The sequence below is a fragment of the Lytechinus variegatus genome, chromosome 4 (genome assembly GCF_018143015.1).
Source record: "Lytechinus variegatus isolate NC3 chromosome 4, Lvar_3.0, whole genome shotgun sequence".
In the NCBI taxonomy this organism is placed as follows: Eukaryota; Metazoa; Echinodermata; class Echinoidea; order Temnopleuroida; family Toxopneustidae; genus Lytechinus; species Lytechinus variegatus.
In genome coordinates, this window is record NC_054743.1 from 17,092,638 (window position 1) to 17,118,419 (window position 25,782).

General features: G+C 35.0%; 1 protein-coding gene across 1 annotated transcript in view; it reads left to right on the forward strand.

Annotated features, from left to right (window-relative positions):
• The first annotated feature begins 272 nt into the window (after nt 1-272).
• Nucleotides 273-25,782, forward strand: part of LOC121412845 — a 35,378-nt gene continuing 9,868 nt past the window's right edge. Inside the window, exon 1 of the mRNA XM_041605605.1 lies at nt 273-290. Within this exon, the coding sequence (XP_041461539.1) occupies nt 273-290 (18 nt within the window). The remainder of the gene's footprint in view (nt 291-25,782) is intronic.

The following is a 25,782-nucleotide window of genomic DNA, read 5'->3' on the forward strand; positions in this document are numbered from 1 at the left end:
ACTCTTGCTAATTTTCCCTTTCATTTTAGATAACAACAAGCTTTGCGCTGTAACTCTGTCACGTGGGTTTGATATACAGGCCCTCTGCCGACAAAATAATCCGATAAAATGTTTCTTTGTCCAAAAGCTTGAAATTGCATCCATCTTGTCCAACCTATTTTTGCTGCTTTGTTGCGAACGCCTAAAAAGCTGTTATCTGCTGGAGATGGCTACCTGCATTTATTTCTAATTAAAGAATAAACGGTTTATTAGCAAATGTGGTTGGGGATAGGATGACACCACAAGATCAGGTAAGCTAGTTTAAAAAAAACTTTTAGCATCAGAAAAGTCTTTTTGTGAGTTACGAGGGAGGGGGTTTAATACCAAGATAAAAATCACACGTCTGAATATTTGTGCGGTTTTTTTTTAAATCTTTTTCATAGCGTCAGTTAATAACGAGTCGGATATTTAAGTGCCAAACTTTACCACTATGCTTCAAAATAATGACATAATTTCATAGATATCGAAATGTAAAAGTTAAAGAAAAGGTATCAACTGTTGCTAAAGTGGGTATGATGTTAGAATTGTTCTACGCAGCAAATTCAGAGCCTTTTTTAGCTCGGAAAGTCCGTTTTTTCCTAAGAATAAAGTAAAAATTCGAGGGTACATGAGCACATTTCCCCAAAACGCTATTGGGTCTTGCTCTACGACTTTCCCCCGAGGAATTCTTGAATCGTTAGATCCTATTCACAGTGATTAAAGTATAACAATTCGGTGGCTATTTTCAAGGTCAAGATCGAGCAACAAGCGAAAGTGTTGATTCAACTCCCTCAAAATCAAATATTTGTTTCACCGAGCTAACGTAGAAGGAACGTGATAATCGATAGGCCCTGCTGAGAAATGCAAATTTACCGGTGGATTTATGGGAGAAACGTGAACTGTGTCAGGGACTTTAAGGTGTAGAGTATTCCCTATTTAACTGTTTTATGGCCCCCACCTCATAACCCATTCACTCCTTCCTCCTTCAAATACACTCACATACCCACACGAGCATCCCTCTCTACCTCACTTTTTCTTCTTACATGTCTCTTCTCTCTTTCTGTTCTTTTTTCATCGATTCATTTGTTTCTTTCCCTATCTGCCTTTCACTTAATAGGATGATGGTGGAAATGATTACGAAAATGAGGGCAATAGTTAATAATCTTGATTAAAATAATAATAATGGTACTGATGATGATGATGATGATGATGATGATCATCATCATCATCATCATCATGGTGGTGGTGATACTGGTGGTGATGATGATGATGGTGGTGGTAGTGTTGGTGATGATGGTGTTGGTGGTTGTGATGGTGTTGGTATAGTGGTGGTGATGATAGTGATGGTGGTGGTGATGGTGATAGTGGTGGTGATGATGATGGTAGTGTTGGTGATGATGGTGGTGGTGATGGTGGTGGTATAGTGGCGGTGATGGTGGTGGTGGTGTGACTATCAAGTGCGAAAGCAGTTTTGTAACTGAAATCGCGATGAATAATAAACAATAATTATTAATATTCAATGGTTGATGATGGCGACTACGAAGACAACGATAATGACAACGACAATGATTACGATAATAATAAATATTTTATTAATGATTTAATTTAAAAATGCCGTTGGTGGTGGTAATAAGGGAAAACATTTTACAATTTGCTATGAAAAATGAAATTTGCTTGAACATCAATTTCGTTTTCATTGCAATATGGATGGCATCGAAAATGCATTAGATAGTCAATTTATTGTGCAGCTTGCATGCAGGTCAACAACAACTCTGTTACTAAAGTCAATATTCAAAGAAAATGTGCACATATGGATTTTAACGCTTCGAATAACACTTCACCGTAGCTTGGAAAATGAAGAGAATTTTTGCGTGTCCAAGAAAGGTCGTATACAGTGGAAAGCAATTATGCTGTTTAGCTGGTCAGTGATCAGTAGTCGAACTTATTGTAATGTATGTAGGTTTCATACAATGAAGAGTGAGAGAGAGGGGAAGAATAATAAATGAGCGAGTCGATGTTTAATTTCTTGATATCGAAAATCTAAAGAGATCGGGAACAGAGCAGAGGAAAACACAAGTCGATAATGAAAATAATATATGAAGACATGCATGGAAATGGGACATTTAATTGACAGGATGGGGAGAAAGATGGAAGGATTATGAATGTGGAGAGGTTTGATAATTAAGGGGATGTGGACTGTGAATGAAGAAAAGAGGACAAGTGAGCTGGGAGGGAAAGGGGAAACAAAACTAGAAGGGCGATCACATCATTCTCAGAAAAAGATCGCACGTCGGACAACATGAACCTATCACCCGTTGATAGGTTTAAAACGGTAAAAAGTATTTTATTGAAAACATCCCGCCTTGCTCGCAATTACAAACTGAAATGGACATTAATCACCATAAAAAAGTCATTAAATATATACGCACAACGTTTTATTAAGAGGTCATTCTTGCACAGCCCTCTACTTCATTATTGAGAAATTTAAGAAGAAAAAAGTAGGGGAAATTTGAAAAATCGCTATAAGCAATGCATCCAGGCGCTTCATAATAGAGGGCAATGGATCATGAGTAAACATTTATAATAGATGTCAGACGAATAGTTCCCATTTTACTGACAAAAATTATGTCAAAGTATCTATTAAACTAGTAGAATGCATGTTTTTATAGTACAATACAGTAGGGGGACAGAGAGGGGATCAATGGCATGTGAAGAACAAAAATACAGACAGATACAGTGGGGGCATGGGGGCATAATTACCCCCCCCCCCTCCGGTTAGGGGCATTGCCCTCCCCTTGACCCCCAGCAATTTTCAACATTCAATGTATTGTAAATGCGCTAACCCCCACCCCCCCCAAAAAAAAATGTCTTTTATAATAATTATGCAAACAAACAGACAGATAGGACCAAGCCGAGTGACTCGCAATATCGAGCATAGAGAGAGAGACCGAAAAAGTGAGAATAATGAATTGAAAACAGGCCACAGTATAGTAAATACAACCCCCTTAAGAAAGGGCGAAGGTCGCTAAGGAATCTTCCATTTCTCGATCATCGGTGGCCAATCAATAATGCATTAGTTAAGAAAGACTTTGTGGTATAATATTGGCAAGATGAATCTTCATACCCCAAACCCTACTTCATACTTTTGTTTGTACTCCAATTTTGGAAGGTCATCAGTAATCGTTATATTTACCTTTACAAATGAATTATAAAGCCAAAAATACGTTAATTGATTTTTAAGTCTTTATCATTTTAAGAATCAATTTATTTAGACATGTTTCAAACTGGTATAAAGAATCCTTAAGTATTTCCAGTCCATATTGTCATATATCGACGTAATTCAAAATTCATGTTTTATGCTACGTAAAGCAAAAATCAATAGACATATACATGTATGAATATATTCTTAAGAAACAGTAGATATGCAATAATTTTTGCTTGGGCTGAGAAGAAAACTCAGAACTTATTTAAGGTTTCGATAAAAATGAACACCATCTCCACATGCTACGAACTTTTGTTAACCATGTCATCGCGACTGTTATCAAAAATATCCCTATTGACATTATGATTTATGTTTCAATCATCGGTAGGTTGGTTATGTTAACTAACCTGGGTTTTTTTTCAAATAAAATGTATTATTAGCTAGAGATTACAAATTTCATCATAATAGAGGCATGCTGATTATTCCTTGTAATTGTATCAATGAGGGGAAATATTATATGCTCATGCATGCACTCTAATGTAGCTTTGATTCCTATAAACAATGCACACCGGGCAATGTAGAAAATTAGACACGGACGATCAGCGGTCTGAGATTTCATACCTATCTGCCTATATTCAAGCGGATATTAATGAGCTTTTTCATCGGTTGTTAGTCTTCGCTCCGATTGCGTGTCAATTGAACCTTGTATGCTGGAAAAGCATCAATATTGGATTAAAATGAGCGAGTAAAATCCGATTCGGCACGGATGTCTCTTTATACCTTTTCCGGATTCTAAAAAGTAGAGTTCATACATTCAACCTTAGTTTAGGCGTTATGGGAAAAGTACTGGACGGATGCCTGCGAATGACGTCACTGAAATCATATATTCAACTAGTTATTAACTGAAATTTATACAAATTCAAAAGCCGATTAAGTGTAAGTACGGTATCAAAAATCAAGCGCGCGTCCGTAATCTGCGCGCTTCATTCAATTCAATTCAATTCATTTATTTTCTCTTTCAATCTTTTTACATTTACAATGATAGTTCAATATACATATTTACAAAATATAATATATAAATCATTTCTATAATACAATAATACTATGAAATCGAAAGAGAAGGAGACCAACTAAAAAGCAGAGCTTGTAGGGTGAAGGCCCCCTTTCATAAATACATTTTATGAATAAAAATTAGATAAAATAAAGAAATAAACAATAATATATACAATGAATAAAAAATAGACAAGAATAAAAATAAATAAAAATAAAAATTAATGAATCAGTATACACTGTATACAGAAATCATAAAACGATTAAACATATATACAAAGAGAAATTAACAAACATATTTACATATTAATTTCTGAGTTACATAACTTTGTGAAAAAAAACGATAATTTAATATGAATCCAGAAGATATTTTTTAAGTTTTCCTTTGAAATTTTGTATTGAATTACATTGTATAATTTCCTTTGAAAAAAATTCCATAATTTTGGACCAGTAAAAACAAATGTCTTCTGTGCAAACGATGTTCTGTTCAGAGGTAAATGAAAGGAACTCGCCTGGCGAGTGAAGTGCTTAAGGTTTGTATCATTTTTTACAAACATATTATCAAACGGTAACGGTAATTGTTTATTAATAAACTTGTACATTAACTGTCCGAGTTGAAAAGAATATAAATCTTTAACCTTCAAGACTTTATTTTTCAAAAACAGAATATTTGTATGTGCCCTGAAATCTGCATGACTAATAATACGAATCGCTCTTTTTTGTAATATAAAAAGTCTATTAATTTGAGAATTCGCTGCGTTACCCCATGCAACAACTCCGTAATTCAGATAAGGTAAAAGTGACGTTGAATATAATGATAACAAAATATAATGGGGTAAGAAGTGACTTAATTTTCTAATGACACCAATACTGCGAGTATCCTATCCATATGTGTTTTCCAAGAAAGTTTATCGTCAATGATCAGTCCCAAAAATTTAGTTGATCGCACTCTTTGAATAACAGTATCATTTAAAATTACATCTTTTGGTACAGTCGTAATCTTGTTGCTAAATAGCATGTAGCTAGTTTTTGCTAGGTTAAGAGAAAGTTTGTTAGCTGTTATCCAATTAGAAACATTTTTTAGTTCGTCATTGAATATTTGCGTCAATTGATCTGGGTCGGGGTGCGACAGAAATATATTAGTCATCAGCGAAAAGTATAAATTGAAGCAATCTTGATGACATATCAATATCATTTATATAAGTAATGAACAAAAGTGGGCCAAGAATGCTGCCCTGTGGAACTCCACAAAGAACAGGTTTACGTTCAGAAATATTACCATCAAGTGAAACGAACTGTGAATGCCCGGTTAGATAATTCTTGAACCACTTTAGTGGTTCCCCTCTAATTCCATAATGAGAAAGTTTATAAAGGAGAATATTATGATCAACTGTATCAAATGCTTTTGAAAAATCTAAGAACATACCAATCGTATTCGAAGACTTGTCATAAGCTTTGGCAACTGTTTGAACTAAAGAAAGGATTGCATGGGAAGTGCTACTCTTTTCTCGGAAACCAAATTGAGTATCGGATAGGATGTTGTGCTTTTTAAAAAAACATATGGTTCGTATGTGAACCAATTTTTCAAGAATTTTAGATAAGTTTGTAAGCAATGAAATGGGTCTGTAGTTACTTGCTAAAGAACTATCACCTTTTTGAAGACTGGTATTATCTTAGAAATTTTCATTGATTTTGGAATAATTCCCGATGATAATGACAAATTGAATATATAAATAAGAGGGTCAATTATATAATTCATAGTTTTCTGTAAAAGGATGTTATCAATGTTATCGAAACCTGCACTTTTATTAAATTTTAGACTAAATATAATTTTAATTATCTCCTGTGCGTTCGTATAGGAGAAAAAACATAGAACTTTGATTTCTATCTCCCAGATATTGATGAAATGAATGGGAATTTGTTGGTATACTTCTAGAGAGCTCAAATCCAATTTGTGAAAAATAATTATTGAAAATATTTGCCATCTGAGCTTTATCTTCAATAATAGAATCATTATGCATAAGCTTAGTTATCTTTGAAAACTTTGGTCCATTATTGATGATAGAATTGACCAATTTCCATGTTTTTTAAGATCATTCTTGCATTGATTAAATTGATCATGGTAATATGCCTTTTTAGCAGTACGGATGACCCCTGTTAGTATATTCTTATAATTGGTATATTGGCTCCGAGTATTCTCAGTTAATCTTGATATATATTTATAGTATAATCGATTTTTTTTATTTATCGAACGAAGAATTGAATTCGTTATCCAAGGTAATCTAGGTGATCTTTTATAATTTTTAGACTTGGGCTTTGCAAAAGGGATATTTTCATTAACATGACTCATGAAGATATCAATAAATATTTCGTAGGACTCGTCAACACATTCTGTACTAAATACATCATCCCAAGTTTCTTCTTCTAAACTCTGTTTCAAACGAGATATATTTAGATCACTATATACACGCCTCTTAGGTACATAATTGGGAAAGTTGTTCGGCTGATATTGATTGGAACAATACATGAAAATTGGGAAATGATCAGACATGTCTGAGATAATAATACCAGCTTTAATTCTGAACGAATATTGGAGAAAAAATTGTCAATCAGAGTTGCGGAAGTATTAGTAATTCTAGTGGGTCCAGAAATAAGTGGCAAAAAGGAGGCAGAAAGGAATGTCTCTAAAAGTCATTTGCTAAAATATTAGTATCACTCGCTAACAGGTCATAATTAAAGTCTCCCATTATGATACATCTTTTGTTTTGAACAAAATGATAATGTAGTAAATTATTTAAAGTTTCTAGAAAATCAGCACTATTGCTGCGAGGGGGCTTATAAACAACTCCCAATACAGTTTTTCTGTTATCACGATCACTAATTTCAATGAATAAAGTTTCTGCAGTTTCATTCATTAAATTCATGTCTTCAATAATAACATACTTAAATTGACTTGGCACAAAAATTGCAACACCACCACCAATTTTATCAACACGATTATTTGTAAGTATATCATAACCTGGGAGTGCACTCATATTAATATATTTATCTGACAGCCATGTCTCAGTTAAACCTATTACTGTATTTTGGGAAACACCTGAGTTATCTAAAAATAAACGAAATTGCTCAAAATTCTTGTTTAGGCTTCTGATATTAAGATGCAAAATAGACAAGCAGGAAGAAGGTAAACCTTTGAAAATGTTTTTGGCTGAAGCCTGAGTGTAGTAGTTTGAGGATATGACACTCGAAGCCTCATCGTTTCATTGGTTGGAAACATGGTTGAAAATAAAGTTGTGTATGATTTTTAAAGACGCGATTGATCGCAACTTTTTCTCTGGAACACGCAAAAACATGGAAAAGAGGAAATTCTGGGTGAAATCTAATGAAAAGAACAAAGTGTCATACAGTGTGATCACAGTGTGTTCACATAGAAGACTATATGTGAAAATATTCACAAGTTAAAATGCTTAATTATACAGTGTGAATATATTTTCACACTGTGGACACCTCGACAGTGTGGATTGTTCACAGCGCGTATACTATCATGGTTGAATATGTGAATATGTGATACTGTTGAAATGCTCAAATTAATTTTTTATCGTTATTTGATACTGTATTCCACAATGTGAGCACACTGTGTCACACACACTATGGGACCTATCCAGTAGGAATGATGGGAGGGAGTTGTGGGAGTGAAAATGGAAGAGAAGGAGGGTTGATTTGATAATAACTATGCACATAGGCATATCCTGTCAAAAAATATCATTGTTACTATAATTTTCTTTTCAAGATTTCTAGATGCAGTCCAAGAGAAATGACTCTTTTTGGTGTGCAAAATGAAGATGATTATCAAGGCCGTTGCGCGATTAATTTTGACGCACGCGTATCTCATTTACATCTTATATATAGGGTAATACACGGATTATCACTACACATGTAGACCTCATTATGACTATTAGGTTTCACCAGAATAAGATATTACAAGTTTCACAAAGACATCATCTCAATGATGGCGGTGATTAGCAACATATTGGTAAAAGATGGTGCGACTAAAACCAGCAGCGACCTGATTTTTAGAGGCATCATGACAATAGCATTTTGGTTCTTAATTAGTGATTTTGATTTTCTCTCGAATCAGCTGGCTTTTGTATCCAACAAAATATAAAGGCACGAATGACAAAATCGTGTCGTAACAAAATCATGGTCATTTAGCGTCTCCATGGAAACCGATGTCATGTAAAATTCATGTTATTTTGTAGGTAATTATGAAGAGGACGTGAAGCACATTTCATTAACGGCGGGTTAAAAATCAGAGTTTATTCGTGTTCATCCATTTTGTGTGTGTGTTAAAGTCTGTATTGGTCCATTTTCTTCCTTTTCTCGCTTCTCCATATTTTTATTTTCCTTTTGTATTTTTTTCTTCTTCTCCACAATTGTTATTATTATTATTATCATCATTATCATCATTCTCCTTCTTCTCCTCCTAATCCTTCTCCTCCACCTCCTCCTCCTTCTCCTCCACCTCCTCCTCCTCCTCCTCCTTCTTCTTATTCTTCTCCTCCTTCATTCAAAAATTAAAATTCAGGTATACACAATTCAGTTGTGATATATTGATTATGATTAATAACTCTCCTCGATGAAACACGCCCCCACCCCCAACCCCGAAATAAATCACACACAAAACAAAGCCTTACATAATTTCCTGTTCACAAGACAGGTAACTAACAATTTCGTAGCCCGCGTTTGAATAGGTTACGAGCATTGAATCTCCAAGTCACAGGATATTATCTAGCGATTGATTCATTTCGGTTTATAATCAATTCCGATGATGTCATCCTGGACATCTTCTAGGCCGCAATGACCATCTGCATGGCCTTCCTACATTATAGATTACTTACCACGATTTTTGCTCTATTTAACACATTAGCATCTGCCTATTCACTTCATTTAATATATGTCAAAAATCAATTCATACATATTAAGATCTCAATTTGATCGTATCCTGCTCTAAGTAATTTAGTGTTATTGCTTCAAATTGACAATAGAAAGGGAAATTGATTACCTCATCGAATCGATCGTTTAAAAGATGATTATAGACAGTTGTGAAGGATTTCGAGATTGACGGTGTGTTTGGATGAAATAAGCTTAGCAAGAAAAAACACCATGATTATTTTAACAGTAAATGGATTATAGAATTTTGCAGCTGTTTGGTATACAGAGAAGGGAATGGTCGGAAACAAACCATAATTATCAAAACAATATTATCACTAATCTCCTTACTATTTTTTGTATAACTCTTATTATAACTAATACATTCTTAAAAAGTTTTGGTCAAAGTTACCAATCCGTTTAAGTGAATATAGTGTCCGACGGATGAGAATCGCTAACATCAATCAACAGAATTCGGCAATTTGTACAATATTTATACAATATTTATAAATTTGTTCATTTGACCAATCATTTAGTACTATGTACTACTACTACTACTACTACTACTACTACTACTACTACTACTACTACTACTACTACTACTACTACTACTACTACTTCTACTACTACTACTACTACTACTACTACTACTACTACTACTACTACCTCTACTACTACTACTACTACTACTACTACTACCTCTACTACTACTACTACTACTACTACTACTACTACTACTACCTCTACTACTACTACTACTACTACTACTACTACTACTTCTACTACTACTACTACTACTACTACTACTACCTCTACTACTACTACTACCATACAACTACTACTATATACCACCATATATGCAGATACAATGGTGGACGTAACGGCCGCCCACCCCTCCACTATATTGTATATGAAAAAGGGGGAGAGACCAAAAAAAGGAAAAGGAAGATAAGAGAAATTATAATAACACAAATATGAGAAGGAAAAATGAAATAAATCTGAACCGGCTATATATAGCTTTTCTCACCATCGGAACAATCGATTTAGAATTGAAAGTAAAATATTATAATTTTAGGCTTAACCTTTGAATTGAAATCCATTGAAATTCAAATATACATGACCAAACCACAGCTGCGACTTTTTTGTCAATCTCTGTAATTCAGAGTTTAAACATGTTAAATATGCGAGATGATGTGATGAGATAGGGAGATATTCAAATTCAATATAGATATGATAGAAAGAGCAAATGTCTGCAATCTCCGTTAATTGATTGAGTGATTCGTTCATATAGTTTATGGACCACTATATGTTCCCGGATACTCAATCAACCATTGATTAATCTTTCACAAGATACACCACTCAAACAATTAACACATAATATAATTAGATCATGAAACTATGGAAGTAGAACTGCATGTCACCATGGTCAAACCACCTATTCAAGTACATACATGATTACGTATTACTTATCAAATTGAAAAGAATAGAACGGGAGAGAGATTCATGTACCCCCCCCCCCCCCCGCTAAATTTCTGCCGTTTGAAGAAGTCATTACCGGTGTGTTGGCTCAGTTGGTAGAGCATCCGTCTCACAACCGGGAGGTCGGGGGTTCAAACCCCGGCCGCGTCAGACCAAAAGACGTTAAAAGATGGGAGTTGCTGCTATCCTGTTTGGCGTTCAACGATTAAAAGGGCTAGAGCCTCGTCGATCTGGCGCTGCACAGCGGCTGCCGGGCCCACGATCAATTGGGCAAAGCAAATTTTCGGAGTATTTCATTTCATGTCTATTTCGAACAATAAATTATGGATTTATTAAAGAATATAAAGAGCATAATATCAAATCGGAAGATGCCCAATTCGGCATTGTTGATATAACATTCCCTGGGGTCTTGCATGATGTACTTGATAACTTAATTCAATCATTTCATTTGATTTAGAAGGGCGTTTCCATATAGCCCTCAGTCAATAAGATCGTCCTTAACGTCATGTAAAAGTAATTTCATGTGATACATTGTCATTTATAATTAGATTAGGAATTCCCATCAATTTTAAGCCGCTGGATTCGCTGCATGTTTGATCTTCACAGTCTTATTTACATTAATATTATATTTACTCATGTGATTCAAAAAGAAATCAATTGACACACTTTCCACATGATCGTCCTCCGTGGATCGAATCCAAAATGTCACGTTTGAGAGTCCCACAGTTTAACCACTAGACCTCAGTTACATAGCGATGAATGAAGCATCATACGATGTACGAGTAGAAAAATTGAAATCATTCATTTCAATTTATATTTATGTCATGTTAAGTAGGCCGATGTTCTACACGCTATATTCATATCTAATGCTGATAGCAAATAATAAAAAGCGTTAAAAAATCATGCACTCTTATCTATTTTGCTTCGTCACATAAGTTAGATTCAAGACTTGATTAGGAATGAGAATATTCGATGTTGACAACCCCACAGTCTGGGTGTTAGAGTGACCACGCGCCTAAAAGGTCTAGGGTTCTATTCTCTCTAGGTCCATCGTCATATTTTTTTCAATTAATCTACTACAGCATATCACCTTTCATATCGAATATGAGATCCTATTTACAGGTTGCAAGCCGGAAATTATATCTACAATACTGTACTTCTAGTTCGAAAGTTCGTTTGGTACTGAACCTGTAACATTTGGTCACTACCTTGAGTGTAAAAAAAGTTATTTACCAATTAAAGAGAAATGCCAGTAATTGCAGTAAACACTGATTTCATGAGAAAGTCTGTAAAACCAGGCTTAATTGTCAGTATATCATCGAGGATCTAGATCTGGTACAGTTACATAAACAGAACTTTGTGAAATCTTGAAATCTACGCTGAAAAATGTTCACACTGAAGATCACCAACACAGATATATAGGCACACGCGGGACAGTGTATTATTATTGCTGGAATAAAGACCCGACGGAAGTGACCGAATCCGCGCTTATTTTGCTTATTTCTCAGCAATTACACAATTTCTTCCAGAATCCTTTGGTACATATTTTTTATTCATACAAACAGACACTTGGGTGGTCATTATATTAGATTCTGTAAAAAGTCATTTTGAGATCGTTACCAATACTGGAATTTATCTTTAAATGCTATTATATAAACAAGAAACTATCGCAAAAAATATTTATGATAAAACATATTTTTCGCTATCCAATTCCTTCTTCCTTCATCTTTTCGGAACCATTTCTCATAATCATGATACCCCAAAATGGCTCTCCCCCCTTCCCCATCTATCATTCACTTGAACTCTCTCTTTCTTTCCGCTCCTATTTCTTTCTACCCCTCCCCCCCCCCCCCCTTTGGCTCTTTAAAGTGAAGTTTGTTTCATATAATTCCATCTACATGTATATCAATAGCTTATGTTTATCTCAACATTACGTTGTCTTCGAGTTCTTTTTATGCCATTTATCCAACAATGGGATACTGAGCATCTGTTGTGAAATGAAATAATGTCCCAATATCCCTCATTCACTATTCCCTTTGAATTCATTTGATGAAGGATTAGATGTCAAATTATCATCAACCCAGTTCGAAACAATACTCTTGCCATTATGTGAAATGCCTGACTTAATTATTATAAATGAAAATATTAATTATTTGAAAATTTGAAGTGCGTCATGGCATTCCGAACAAAACAAAACACAATATAACTACTGGAGAATCATCGTCTTTATGAATATTTGAACTGATGAAAACAGATTACTTTGCACGAGCAAGTACCAAAAGGTTTGTTTTTGACAAGCCCCCGCCGGAAAGGTGAAAATAATCTTCCTAAAAATAGGAGTTGTTTTTGTAAGGTTCCATCAGAGTTAAAGATTTTCCTTCTGAAAATTACGTCCCTTGAGAGCAATCAATACCTAGTGCCTCTTAGAATATTTTAGGTTTGTTTGTGAAAATGGTTTGTGAATATTCTCCTTTATATTCCAGGGGAGGGGAATAGCGTGATATTGGTTGATCAAGTGAAAAGGCGTACATTCGATAAACTCGTAAATTATTGGCTCATTGAAGGAAAAGTGGCATAATGGCTAACTGCACTACACGAGTGCTGATTTTCTAGTTCAAATTTAAACGAGAAAATCAGCACTCGTAGTGCAGTCATTATACAAGCACGTTAAGTGCCAAATAAGCACTTCATTTGTTACAAAGTACAGAGGAAACGTGGTAGAATTGCTTTTTATTTCATAGCATGCATAGTGTTGAAAGTTAGAATTTCAATTCTGTAAAAATGTATAAATAATACCTTGGTCATATTTGTTCTACGGCAGCCGTAGGGCGAGTCAAAAACAGCCGTTTTAACATCTTTTTGGACCAGCTACACATAATATAAATGGTTTGAATAAAAATGAATAAAACGACTGTTTCGACTCGCCGTAGAGCAAATGTGACCAAGGTATAAAACATGTAACATAGATACCTGAATTTCAAGTACTATATGCCTACATTTGAATCATCTAGAATCACCATTCAAAATGTCTTCCTTTATAACAGTTAATACGGTTTTGAGGCCAATGTGCTCTCTGCAGAGCATCAAGAGCAGGAGGAGGAGGCGCTCTCCTCCTTCTAAGAATAAAGAAAAGATCATGTTTGTCATTCCCCCCTCTCCTTTCCCATGTACAAGTGCGTTTATAATAGAAACCCATCTAACGTGAATACGAATTAACGATAACTCGGTTGTATTTGTGTTTCATTCAAACAATACAGACTGAAGAAATCGAGGGGAAAGTATTTACCCTTCAAGGTCAGCGATGGCGATATTTCGATCATTACAAATGAATCGTTTTATAGAATCAATTGATTTCAGGTAAATTAAACATGAATGGCCAAGGTAATGGCGACTTCAAGAAATCAAATGTCAACCATCCATGACATTAGGAAGCTGAAAAGCCTAGAATTCCCGTCAATAATCAATGTACATCAAGGGACGGACGGACTGGGGTGGGGCTAGGGGCTGCCCAATGAAAATATAGTTCTACTGTATTTTTCAGCATCACGATTGTCATCAAAACAATTTGTGAGATTTTTTTTATTTTGGCTCGTTCGCTTCCCTTAGTTACATTTTTTAACCAATAAACTATCAAAAATGATAACCCGCAATGTGAAGTCTAAGCCATTTTCACTTATTTTCCGAACCGGTACAATATGATTACATCACGATATTTCTATATTAAAGATTACATAAGCAATAATTGAGATAAAAACGGATTTCTGGTGGTGGTGTTCAGTTGGTTAAATTGCTTATACGAGCACGAAAAGAGACGCGGTGTGACTGTTCAGAAATCGGGTAATTAATATAGGTCTGTACTTAGTCAATGACCGAATTTAAAATGATTACCGGCCAAAAATAGCAAATTAAATTGTTTGAAGTATCACTTGCTTTTATTTAGGTTCTTTCTTTTTCCTTTTCCCAGAAATTGACTTATTCACGGACCAGTGAAATCATTAAAACTACCTATTCGATGATTCATTTTAATAAGAACTTGAAAATGAAAAAAATATTCAACAGTGCGTACATAGCTATTTCAACCCAATGACCCTTTAGTCTTCTCTCGTTTAAAAAAAGTCCTTTAAGCTACATCTAATCTCAGTCTTATCACTTGGATGGTATGGATGATAGAGGACGGGTAAACCCCCCCCCCCCGCGACGAATTAGTTGTCGATGGTTGATCCTTTCTGGGTTGTTTTTTTTTTCAAATTATCGCCGGAAATTTCAAGGATTGCAACTGTGAGACATGATAGTGTTATACCCGAGTTAGAGGAATTCTATCCCTATATATCGAGAAAGAATCACATTTTGTTAAAAATATGATACAGACATTTTCTTGTCTCTAACCTCCGCCGGTGAGCAGGCAAACGTAATTATGTTATGTAGGAGGGAGATGGGGGACTTCAATTATGTTGACGCTCGATCAAACAATGCCTGGTTTACCATGAAATCTAAGACGGAAACTTGCAAACATTGCACGCTAACCAGTGGGTTTAATGAGATGAGATAGGGGCCAATGGCAAGAATGATTGGCGCTTCCAATGAGGCGAGTAAGATTTGAAGGACGGTTATGAGGGCGGTCATGGTGGTGCTGGAGGTGATTGTATTGTAGGCATATTACTACAACACAATCTCCAAAGTGAAGCAAAATATGAAATATAGGGGTAACGTTTTTAGTGGTGGTCACCCGGGTGGTGATTATGTTGACTTATTAGCCGTGGCGGAAGTGGCGATTTTGGCGGTGGTGTTGATTTAGATGTTGTTGTTGTTGTTGATAGTGGTGGTTGCAATAACGATCATGACGTTTGTGTTTGATATATTGATTGTGATAATAGCTGGTCTTCACAATTGTCGCCAGAGCAAACGTCATGGAACCGGTCTTTACACGACATTTGCTCCTGCGACAATTGCTCCGGGCTTAATTTCTTCGGTGTTCATTTTGGTGTTAATGTCAGTGTTGGTTTTGATGGACTTGTTATTGTAGATGGTAGTGCTAGTCATGTTGATGGCGGTGCAGTAGTTTGGCAGTAATCATGTTTTCACACCTTCGTTTTAATCGTGTAGATTATGATTGCCTGAATTGTTGGATTGGTTGTGGTGGTGATGGAAAATAATTCATGATAGCAATGCGGAGTGTAGTGACGGTTGTATCTTAAAGACTGTTGCAACAAATTGGTATTCATGGAAGTGGTGGTTGTGATGATGATAAAAGCTGGATTGAAAGAAAGCAAATGTGTATATTGTTGATGCTTCACATGCATCAGTATATAACCAAAATAGCGATCGTCATGATTAAATAACGAAAACAAATTAATTTGCAGAATATGCGTGTATACGTGCACCAGTGTGATTTTGTCATGTAATGATGATATCATCTTGGAAAAGTTAATCATCTCTCTTATCTTGGTAACAATCTACGGAAATGCAAATTGAATTTGAAATCATTAAATCATCAAACCCTTCAGATCAATTCAAGAAACTTCTAAAAACATACCTCTTTTCCGATTAATTTCTTTTGAATGTATTTTATTGTAATTATTATGTATATACTCTTGTTTTAAACTCGTTTGTAAACGCTGTGATATAGTTTACTATGGAGAGCGTACTAATGCTAGTTATTATTATTATTATTAAATATATTAATGCACCTGTCACTTTTCATCCTTCTTGCTAAAACAAAGACTACATTTTATGTCTTTCTTCAAAAAAAGTGAAAAGAATGGCCCAATTAGCATATTCCGTGCCAGTTTAAAACTGGAGATGTTCTGTTGAAATACAAAAATAATGAGAGTCTAGACGTTACTAATGAGGTCGCCATGAAAATATCATTTTAATGATATACTGTCACTCAGGTGTTGCGTCGGAGATTATAATTGATATGATGCAAAGGGAGTCATCAACATCTGTCAGTAAACTGACAAGACAATGTTATTTAAGTATGATTTGAGCATAATCTTGTTTAAAAACAAATCGTCAAGGTAACAACAAAAATAATGAGCGGTGCGACGGATTCAAATTGAATTCGGCAAGTTTGACAAACATACTCTTTGATGTATGTTTGATGCATAGACTTTACAGGTATAGGTATAGCTATGTGTCATCCTGAATTATTCTCCAGTGATTTTCCCCCTAAGTTCAAGACATATATTTTCAATATATATTTTGTTTTACCCTTTTTCTTTGGATGGAAATTAAAGGGTTTGTGGAAAGTGTCATGTATTTCTCTCTTTTTTTTCTTCTGAGCACTTCCCCTCCCTAACATTGCATGCCTTTTTTATGTCTACCCCTCTACCCCCCCCCCCCCGCCCCCCTGCTCACCCCCTCTCTTATCCCCAGGCCTTCCCATTGATCACGATCGTGAATATAAAATTTTTAGCTGTGATTTAAACAATATCATTTTCATAGAATTAAAATAACAATAAGAAATTGACTGTTATCAATAATAATAACAACAATATTGATACTAAAGATAAGTATAATAACAGTAGTAATAATGATGATAATAATGTATTTATATAGCGCTTAATATCAAGATCTCTAAGCGCTTTACAAATTACATGATTAATTAGATTAATTACAATAAAATTCTACATTTTAGATTACTATATGCTAACATTAAATATACATTACATGACATACCATTATATTTAACCACATCAATCACAACAATACTATCTGGTTCTCTCCCTGCACTGTAAAAAAATATTGGGTAGAATCTTAACCAGCATGAGGGTAATTATGTATCCGACCAATTTGGGGCTGTATTTTACCAACTATGTGGGAAGCATATTGTCCAGTATAGTTAAAAAGTGGGCAGCAATTGCTTTAAAATGGGCAAAATTTTCATCACACTGGATAAATAAAAATGCTCAAAAGAAATGCCCAATGTTGGTTGGACACATATTTAGCCTCATGGATCGTTTTTACCCAATATTTTTTTAGAGTGTGTTTACCGCATCCTCCGATCTTTAAGTCCCACCCCAGTCCTGTAGACAACTCTCCTAGCCCCTATACCCCCTCCTCAGCCCCTTTACCCTCTCACCAGTCCCTATCCACTCCTATTCACCTACAACCCATCCCCGAGCCCCTATACCACAACCAAACTCCTATATTCACACTCCATATCTCTCATCCCAGACTGGGATATGATAAAACAAGACCGGAATACTAATGGAGCCGTTAATGGCCTGGCAATTGTGGTCAAGTATCCATCATGTTCGATCTCTTGTTAACGAACCTTGATGACTATGACCAATCAATCAGGGTGAGAACGTGACCTCCTTTTACATGTCTTTGAAAATAAATACATTGTATATTGTCAAAAAATCAGTGCACACTATAGCGAAATACCTCAAAAGAGAGTGCTGTGATTTTATTTAGGTTAGACGTATGATATGGGGCAAGATGATTTTTTTTAAAAGCTGCGATCGAGGAAACGAGCTATCAGAAATTTTGACCTTAAAAAAATCATTGTGATAGTGACACATTTTGTCACAATATCAAAAAAAATTATAAATCATATTTTGCCTCTTTTCCTTTAAATCTCCCCCCCCCCCTCTCTCTTCCTCTTTCGTTCTCTTGGTCATATTGGTCGTGAAACCTTTTTTCTGACATTAACCTGAAACGAGAGTCACTCCTACAAATACCGATTTCTTGCCGAGCGGAACTAGTTGATAATATAAAATGGGGTAGCAAATTCAATATTCTATTACTCCTAACATTGTCCCGAAATTTGAATAAAATAATTTCACTTCTTGGAACTTCATATAATTCAAACTGTGAAATCTTAAAAAAAAAAATTCGTCGTATCGGATGCGTAGTCTCTACCTCTGTACCTGGAATGAAACGTGCGCAGATACGAGTTTTGTCAATCCTGCCCTCTGATTGGCTGTAAGTTTGACAGCTTTACGATTAATACTGCAGAGTTTCGACACATTCAAAATGATATCAATTACCCTTGCGACTCATCTCACTTTTTTCAGATTCACAAACTTGCAAACAAAAACTGCTTCTTCGAAAAAGCAAATCCATTAAGTCATCTTTGCCCGAGGGAATAACCAATCCAGTAAATGAAAAGGCCTTACCAATATATGGAGATAAAAAAGTAACATTTTACATGTCTTCTAACTTTCCATTTTCTTGAATCTTTTCCGAGACCCCGTTTCAGACGTCTACACGCATGGATACACAAATATTTGTATGTTAGATTAATCAAGAACAAAAATGAGAGCAAGAAGTCATGTTCTATTCCGCGATACCAACTCTTTGTAAGACATGTATTTCTTAATTAAGGTCACAGTTGAGTGATTGTGTATTTCATCTTCGCTGTCAGATAAGAATGAACAGACACCCTCGGGATTGGACATAATTGCTAGCGTTCCTGACATGAAAATAACGAAATCGTCTTGTATTCAGATGTTGATTGCTTTTTTTTACTAGAAAATGCCTAATAGAAATGGAAATTTAGATTTAATGTGGAGAAAAGGGGGAAGGGTGGATGGTTATTCAGAACAACAAGAAAGTGTTTCATAGTAAGAGCCTGGATGGGTAAGAACAAAAGAGAGGGAGCATTTCGTATATTATAAGCATTACGGATTTGAATACTGTCACTCTTTTAGCTCATCCAGTCCGAAGGGCCAGATGAGCTTATGCTGTGGCGTGGCGTCCGTCCACAATTTCAACATGCTTCTTCTTCGTCATTACAAGCCCGATTTCAATTATGTTTGCTTTATTATGATAGCACTAGATGGGTTATTCAAAACTTCTACACAGAAGTTTGAAACTCATTAAATATGCTTATTTATGCGTACTTTTAAAAATTCACATAAAATGCTTCTTCTTCTTAATTTGTTGACTGATATTGATTTTTTCTTCCATCTGGTAGAGCTTCATGAGGCTCACCAAACATTACACAGAACTTTGAAATTTTGAGTAGAAAGCTATTTATGCTAATTTATATGTTTTTTTTCTTAAACCACAGAAAATGCCTCTTATTCTTTATTTGTTGTATGACCTATTTTGATTTTTTTTCTTCCATCTGGTAAAGCTTTATGAGTTTCACCAAACATCTGTACAAAATTGTGAAATTTTGACTAGAATTGTTTTAATTTTAATTTCGAGTATTTTTAAAAATCAATATAAAATGCTTCTTTATTTGTTGACTGATTTTGATTTTTTTTCCATCTGGTACAGCTGCACGAGGTTCACCAAACTTATACACTGAATTTTGAAATTTTGACTACAGATGCTATTTTATGCGAAATTCATTCATAAATCACAAAAAATGCTTCTTCTCTATCATTTCTTCATCAATTTCAATTCTGTTTCCTCAATATATGTCACCGATATAATTCACTAAAGTTTCAACTGGGCTGAAATTAAGAATAGTGTTAAATTTTCTTTGCGAGATGCCGGATGAGCTCCACATCAATGATGTGCTAGTTAGAAAATAAACTAATGAATAATTTTCAAAAGTATAAATAAATCATTCGATAAATAAACAAACAAACATGTGTATATCTTAGACGGTGTTTAATCGTATCATGGTGTTAACCCACCCACAATTTTTTTTAAATAAAAACTTCCAGGGGCTCCGAATCCCATGTTTTTGTCAAATATGTCTATACCCGTATTTTTATGACTGTCTGATTGAAATATATTTTGAATTGATTTTTCGTAATATCGGTCAAATGTATATTTTTATTTTGTGAACTATCGATTCTGAAAAAGTTACTCGTTACTTTTACCGTCGAGTTTAGCTGTATCAAAATTTGCCCACTGCTCACTTCGAGCAAGTTATATAGAAGGTTTATAATAATCAAGATTGCGAAAATGAAAATTCATTTTTAATCGACCGAATTTCCTCAATTCCTGAAACTAGTCCATTATCGTTACCATATTGCCAGGTGATGATTTTGTGCCCATGCACCCATTTTAAGCAGTACCATGGGCAACTTTTTTCTGATCATTTTATTGTTTGAATGATATTTGACAACCAAGAAAGATTCCAAAACCTTTCCAGAATTATTTTTGGGGATACCTCGTAGGAATACATTGGAATGTATTTACAGGATCGATAATGATGCATTAACACACTGATCGTGTGTACTCAACAGATTAAACATGGGGCGTGTGCAAATGTTGATTCGAATATGCTTCCTTTACCTTTTTTAAAGATCGATTTTTTTTTCGCCTTGAATAAATGTTATCCTGTGTATTTACGGGCTTACCGACTACTAAAATAAGAGTTAGAAGACTTCAAGACGTATGATATATATAGATCGCGATCGGTTATACTACTTTGTCAAACTCGCTTGTAAACTTTGCAGTGCAGGAAAAGATGCATGGTCAAATAAAAAAAAAACTGTCTAGACATTAATACACGAGTCATCCATAATTTGAAACTATATCATGAGCACGTTTTGCCCCTTAAAATGGCAACATAATTAAAAGGTCGATATATCATTCTTATTATAACTCGAGGTAGGCCGAATAGCTATGGTCAACATGATTCTACTTTCGACATACAGTATCAGCCTCGATTTACCAATCCAGTTTCACTGCCATACCTACGTTGTTAGAAAAATTATCCTGGAAAGGGTCACTACAGCTGAGTTTCAATAACACCTGTAATCTTGCACTGTGTAATCTTAAAAGCATTAAGTAAAATCATAGAAATTGGGATTTGGTGAATGAAACTTGACAAATTTCCTGTGACAATCCCACTTCCTTCATTTTTTAATACCTGTTCTTATAAATTGCAAAAAAAAATCTGGTGTTATGGAAGCTTAAAAGTGCTACCGACATGTTGAGATAATTATCTTGGGAAGTCGACATCATGATAGCAAAAGATCAGATGACGAGATCCCGCATCTCGTCATGTCGACATATTTCAGAAGAGATGATCAGATGACAAGATCTTCTATCGCGTCATGTTGACATCTTGTATAAGAGATGATCAGATGACAAGATCTTCTATCTCGTCATGTCTACATCTTTTAGAAGAGATGATCAGATGACATGATCATGGATCGAAGATCTTGTCATCTGATCATCTCTTCTAAAGGATGTCGACATGACGAGATCCGGGATCTTGTCATCTGATCATCTCTTCTACAAGATGTCAACATGACGAGATCCGGGATCTTGTCATCTGATCATCTCTTCTACAAGATGTCGACATGACGAGATCCGGGATCTTGCCATCTGATCATCTCTTCTAAAGGATGTCGACATGACGAGATCCGGGATCTTGTCATCTAATCATCTCTTCTACAAGATGTCGACATGACGAGATCCGGGATCTCTTCATCTGATTTTTTGCTATCATGATGTCGACTTCCCAAGATAATTATCTCAACATCTCAGTTGCACTTTTAAGCTTCCATAGGTGAACAATATACAGAATGAGTCTGTTATTATCTTTTTGTAAATTTTCTGTTTTCTTTTCTCTGAATGATGATTGAAAGTAAATAATAAGTAGAGGATAATGTAAATGTGATTGAAGCAATGAAATGGCCTATTTTATATAGGGATTACTTCAGCAATATAATCCGGCAAAGAATATTTCACAAAGTCAAGCAATATGCTGTTCCCTAATATTGGCAAAATGAGTATAAGATTACATCAATATTGATATCAATTACTTTTGTCACCCCAACTGAATATGGCAAATCTATCCGTTATCAAGAAGTGAGATGTATACTCGAAAATAATTTACAACTTGGACTTTTGTGATGTAACTCTGATGCTTCTGTATTTTCATTTTCCCTATATACTCCTTCCATGGATTGATTTGATTCGTGTGAAATTCAATTCAACCTCTTTGGCACTTACCTCCTTCTCAACGCAAGCGGAACATCTGCTTCTTGTAAGTAGCAACAAGACAAAACCTGAATATTTCCGATATATTATACTGCGTCAGATTGTGTTAGTTTAGGTCACTTTTCAAAAGGGGAAAGATAATAAGATTTTAAAAATGTCTTTTAGGTCAAGGAGACACTGGATGGCAACTTTAATGGAAACAAGGAGATGTAGAAGATGCGGAGTATATGCTTCTCCCTGGTAAAAAAGACTAAATTAGCATGTAAGGGTCCAGTCTTACAAAGAGTAACGATTGATCCAATCAACCTAAACCACGTAAACTATTATGGAAATGCATATAATTTATGTCATAATTTTTTTCTCCAGGAAATTTGCACAATGTCCTTTATATTAAGCAAAAAAAAGCAAATTGGGTTTTCAAGAAAATGATGAATGTATATGACTTAAGAGGATATCTAGAAAAAAAAGAATAAACATGCATTATAGATGCTGAAGTTGCATGACTTTCCATAGTTGTGATCGGTTGATCGGATCAATCGTGAATCTTTGTAAGACGGGGCCCAGATATCTATCTCGGGGCCAGATACGCCCCCCGCCCTTCCTCCGTGATATTTTTTGTTCATGTTCACACACTTAATTCCAGTCCCGTGCTTGTAAATATAATAGTGATAGCGTATTATGTGCTTTCGATAGCATTACAGATACTGTTTGAAAAAGATCTTCAGTCCCCCCTTCCATGGCCCTGGGTAGCTGGGGGTAATGCGTGTGTCATTCTCCATAGACAGCACCCCCAAGTATTCTGGAAGACGTGTACAAATTTAGAAATGTAATCATTCATCATTTTGTTGTGAAATCCTTTATTTTTTTCCTTTAAAATTTCTCGGGACCAATTTGATTTCCATTTTGAAATGCAGACCGGAAACCCTTTTTTATGGGGGGGGGGCTTTCAAAATAATGTACATCAGCGTTCTTACTCCCCATTTTTGCGTAACTCGTCTTTTTCTAAATAACATCTTTCTATCGGGTCGAATTCTCGCCCTGGGAATTTACCGCTGACTTAAGAAAAAGGAAGAAAATAACGTTCGATTTACTTGTTCAAAGATCAGAGATGTATCATTCAGCTCTCTTTCGTGATTTCATTATTTTGTGTGTTTTTTTGTCTTCGCGATACCAAACTATTCTAGATTACAATAGTCATTCTACCGTCTCTCGGGCTTGAAAGATTATGTTGTCGTGGAAACAAAAACCTTCCATACGTACCCAACATGTCTAAAGGGCGTACGACATTGATTTTAGGGCAGTCATGTTTTATGCAGTCTTAGGAATCAGCTATTATAGTCTGACTTGGAGATGTTCTCATTGCATTACGCGTGATTCAATAATGCATTTGCGATTATATATTAATTTGCTTACATTTCACTTAGCAGTTTAGTCGAGAGAGAAGCTCGTCTGCTTTTTTTTCCAACGTCTAATATCGAATTGCGCTATATTTAAAAATGACAAGACGTGCAACAGTTTAGATTTTTGATATGTCATCACATAATTTTTGTGGTTCGTGTACACCATACTATGATTTATTTAAATACAGCATTATTATAAACTCTGAAAGAATCTCTCCTTTTATTCAGCAAATGCGGACATTGTTGTCTATGTATTTTCTTAAAAATTAAGAGCAATATCATCCCTTTAATTTTCACAGGTTGCGTGCCACAGAAAGCAAACATTGTAGGTGTTATTTGCAATTACCATGGCATTTATTGGAAAATCTCCGGGAATGTATCGATTGCTTTTCAAAAGATCGCTAAAATTAATTTGATTCTCTATTTTTCATTGTCAATCTGTTTATGGAATAAAACATATACTAATCTAGCATACCACGTATAATGTCACCAATCTTATTTTTATAACGAGAGGTTTGAGAACTTGTTCACAAGATTGGAAATGTCATCGCTCGAAAAACATCGCCTATGTACTGAAAATCTTCTTTATTTGCTTTGAAAATACAGATTTTCTGTTTTTATCGTCCATTGCAATACAAGGGAGTGCACTGCTTAATAGGACGTGGATCAATTTAAATTTCCAATACTTTGACATCATCCGATCATAGTAATTCAAGAAGATATATTTTACTTATTACTGTTCAATGTCAATAAATCAATGTCAGCTTTGATAGAATTCCTGGTATAAATTTCATATGAGGAAATATACTTCCAGATATCCGTTTCTAAAAACATGAAATGGCGTCGCATGATTTATATCATTGTTTTTTTTCAAAAGTTTACCAGGAAAGTATATTGATACCAAGTGGCAATGACCGGCCGACATCTATATAATTCCGGTTTAGTTTGTTTTATTTCATTTATTGCTGTTGTCAGCGATGAACTAGAGAATATAATGACTTTGAAAGGTACTTTATGTCAAATCATTTTTTACAAATCTTTCAGAGTTTTATTAAGAGAGTTAACCCCCCCCCCCCCCCCCCCGATGAGCAAAGCTTGTTATCATATCTACGGATCAAACTGCACTTCCGATAAGTGCAAGCAATACGACACTTTTTATATGAATTACTGGTACAAGAACAGGCAATTACACATCAGAGATATCATATTCTGAAAGAACATGAAATTACATCAAATGATTGATCTTGCCACAATATTTTAGACGGCTTAGAGTAACATTATGAAGAAAGCATTGACACCAAATGGCAATGACCGATTTCATATTCCAGGTGGGTGCTTCGTAAAGCTGTTCGTAAATTAAGAACGACTGGTGATTTTTTTTTCATTTGGTAAACGATATACACCATTGGCAATGGTTTAGTGCGTAAGAAAGGTTCACCACTCGTTCTTAAAGTCACTCTTAACTTATGAACAGCTTTTATGAAACGGGTTCGGTGCTTCATAACGTATACAATTATGAATGATTTCAAAGCCAAATGAGCTGAAGTATGTCATGTCTTCTGTCAGTGATTTATGTAACAATTGGCTAGCCATACTTAAACCACAACTTTATACCTGAGTTTAAGTTAAACCTGCTATCAGAATACGGGCCAATGAATACAAAATAAAGAGTCAACATAAACTCCACATTTTTATGATACTGTATGACAGAAGCATTAATTAATGAACGCAGGAGATCACCAATATGAGCGGTAAGTTTGAAATCGACGGCGACCTCTTGATATACATGTATTATAGATAATTGCTGTTATCTTACATTAATCCTTAAATATAAATTCCAAT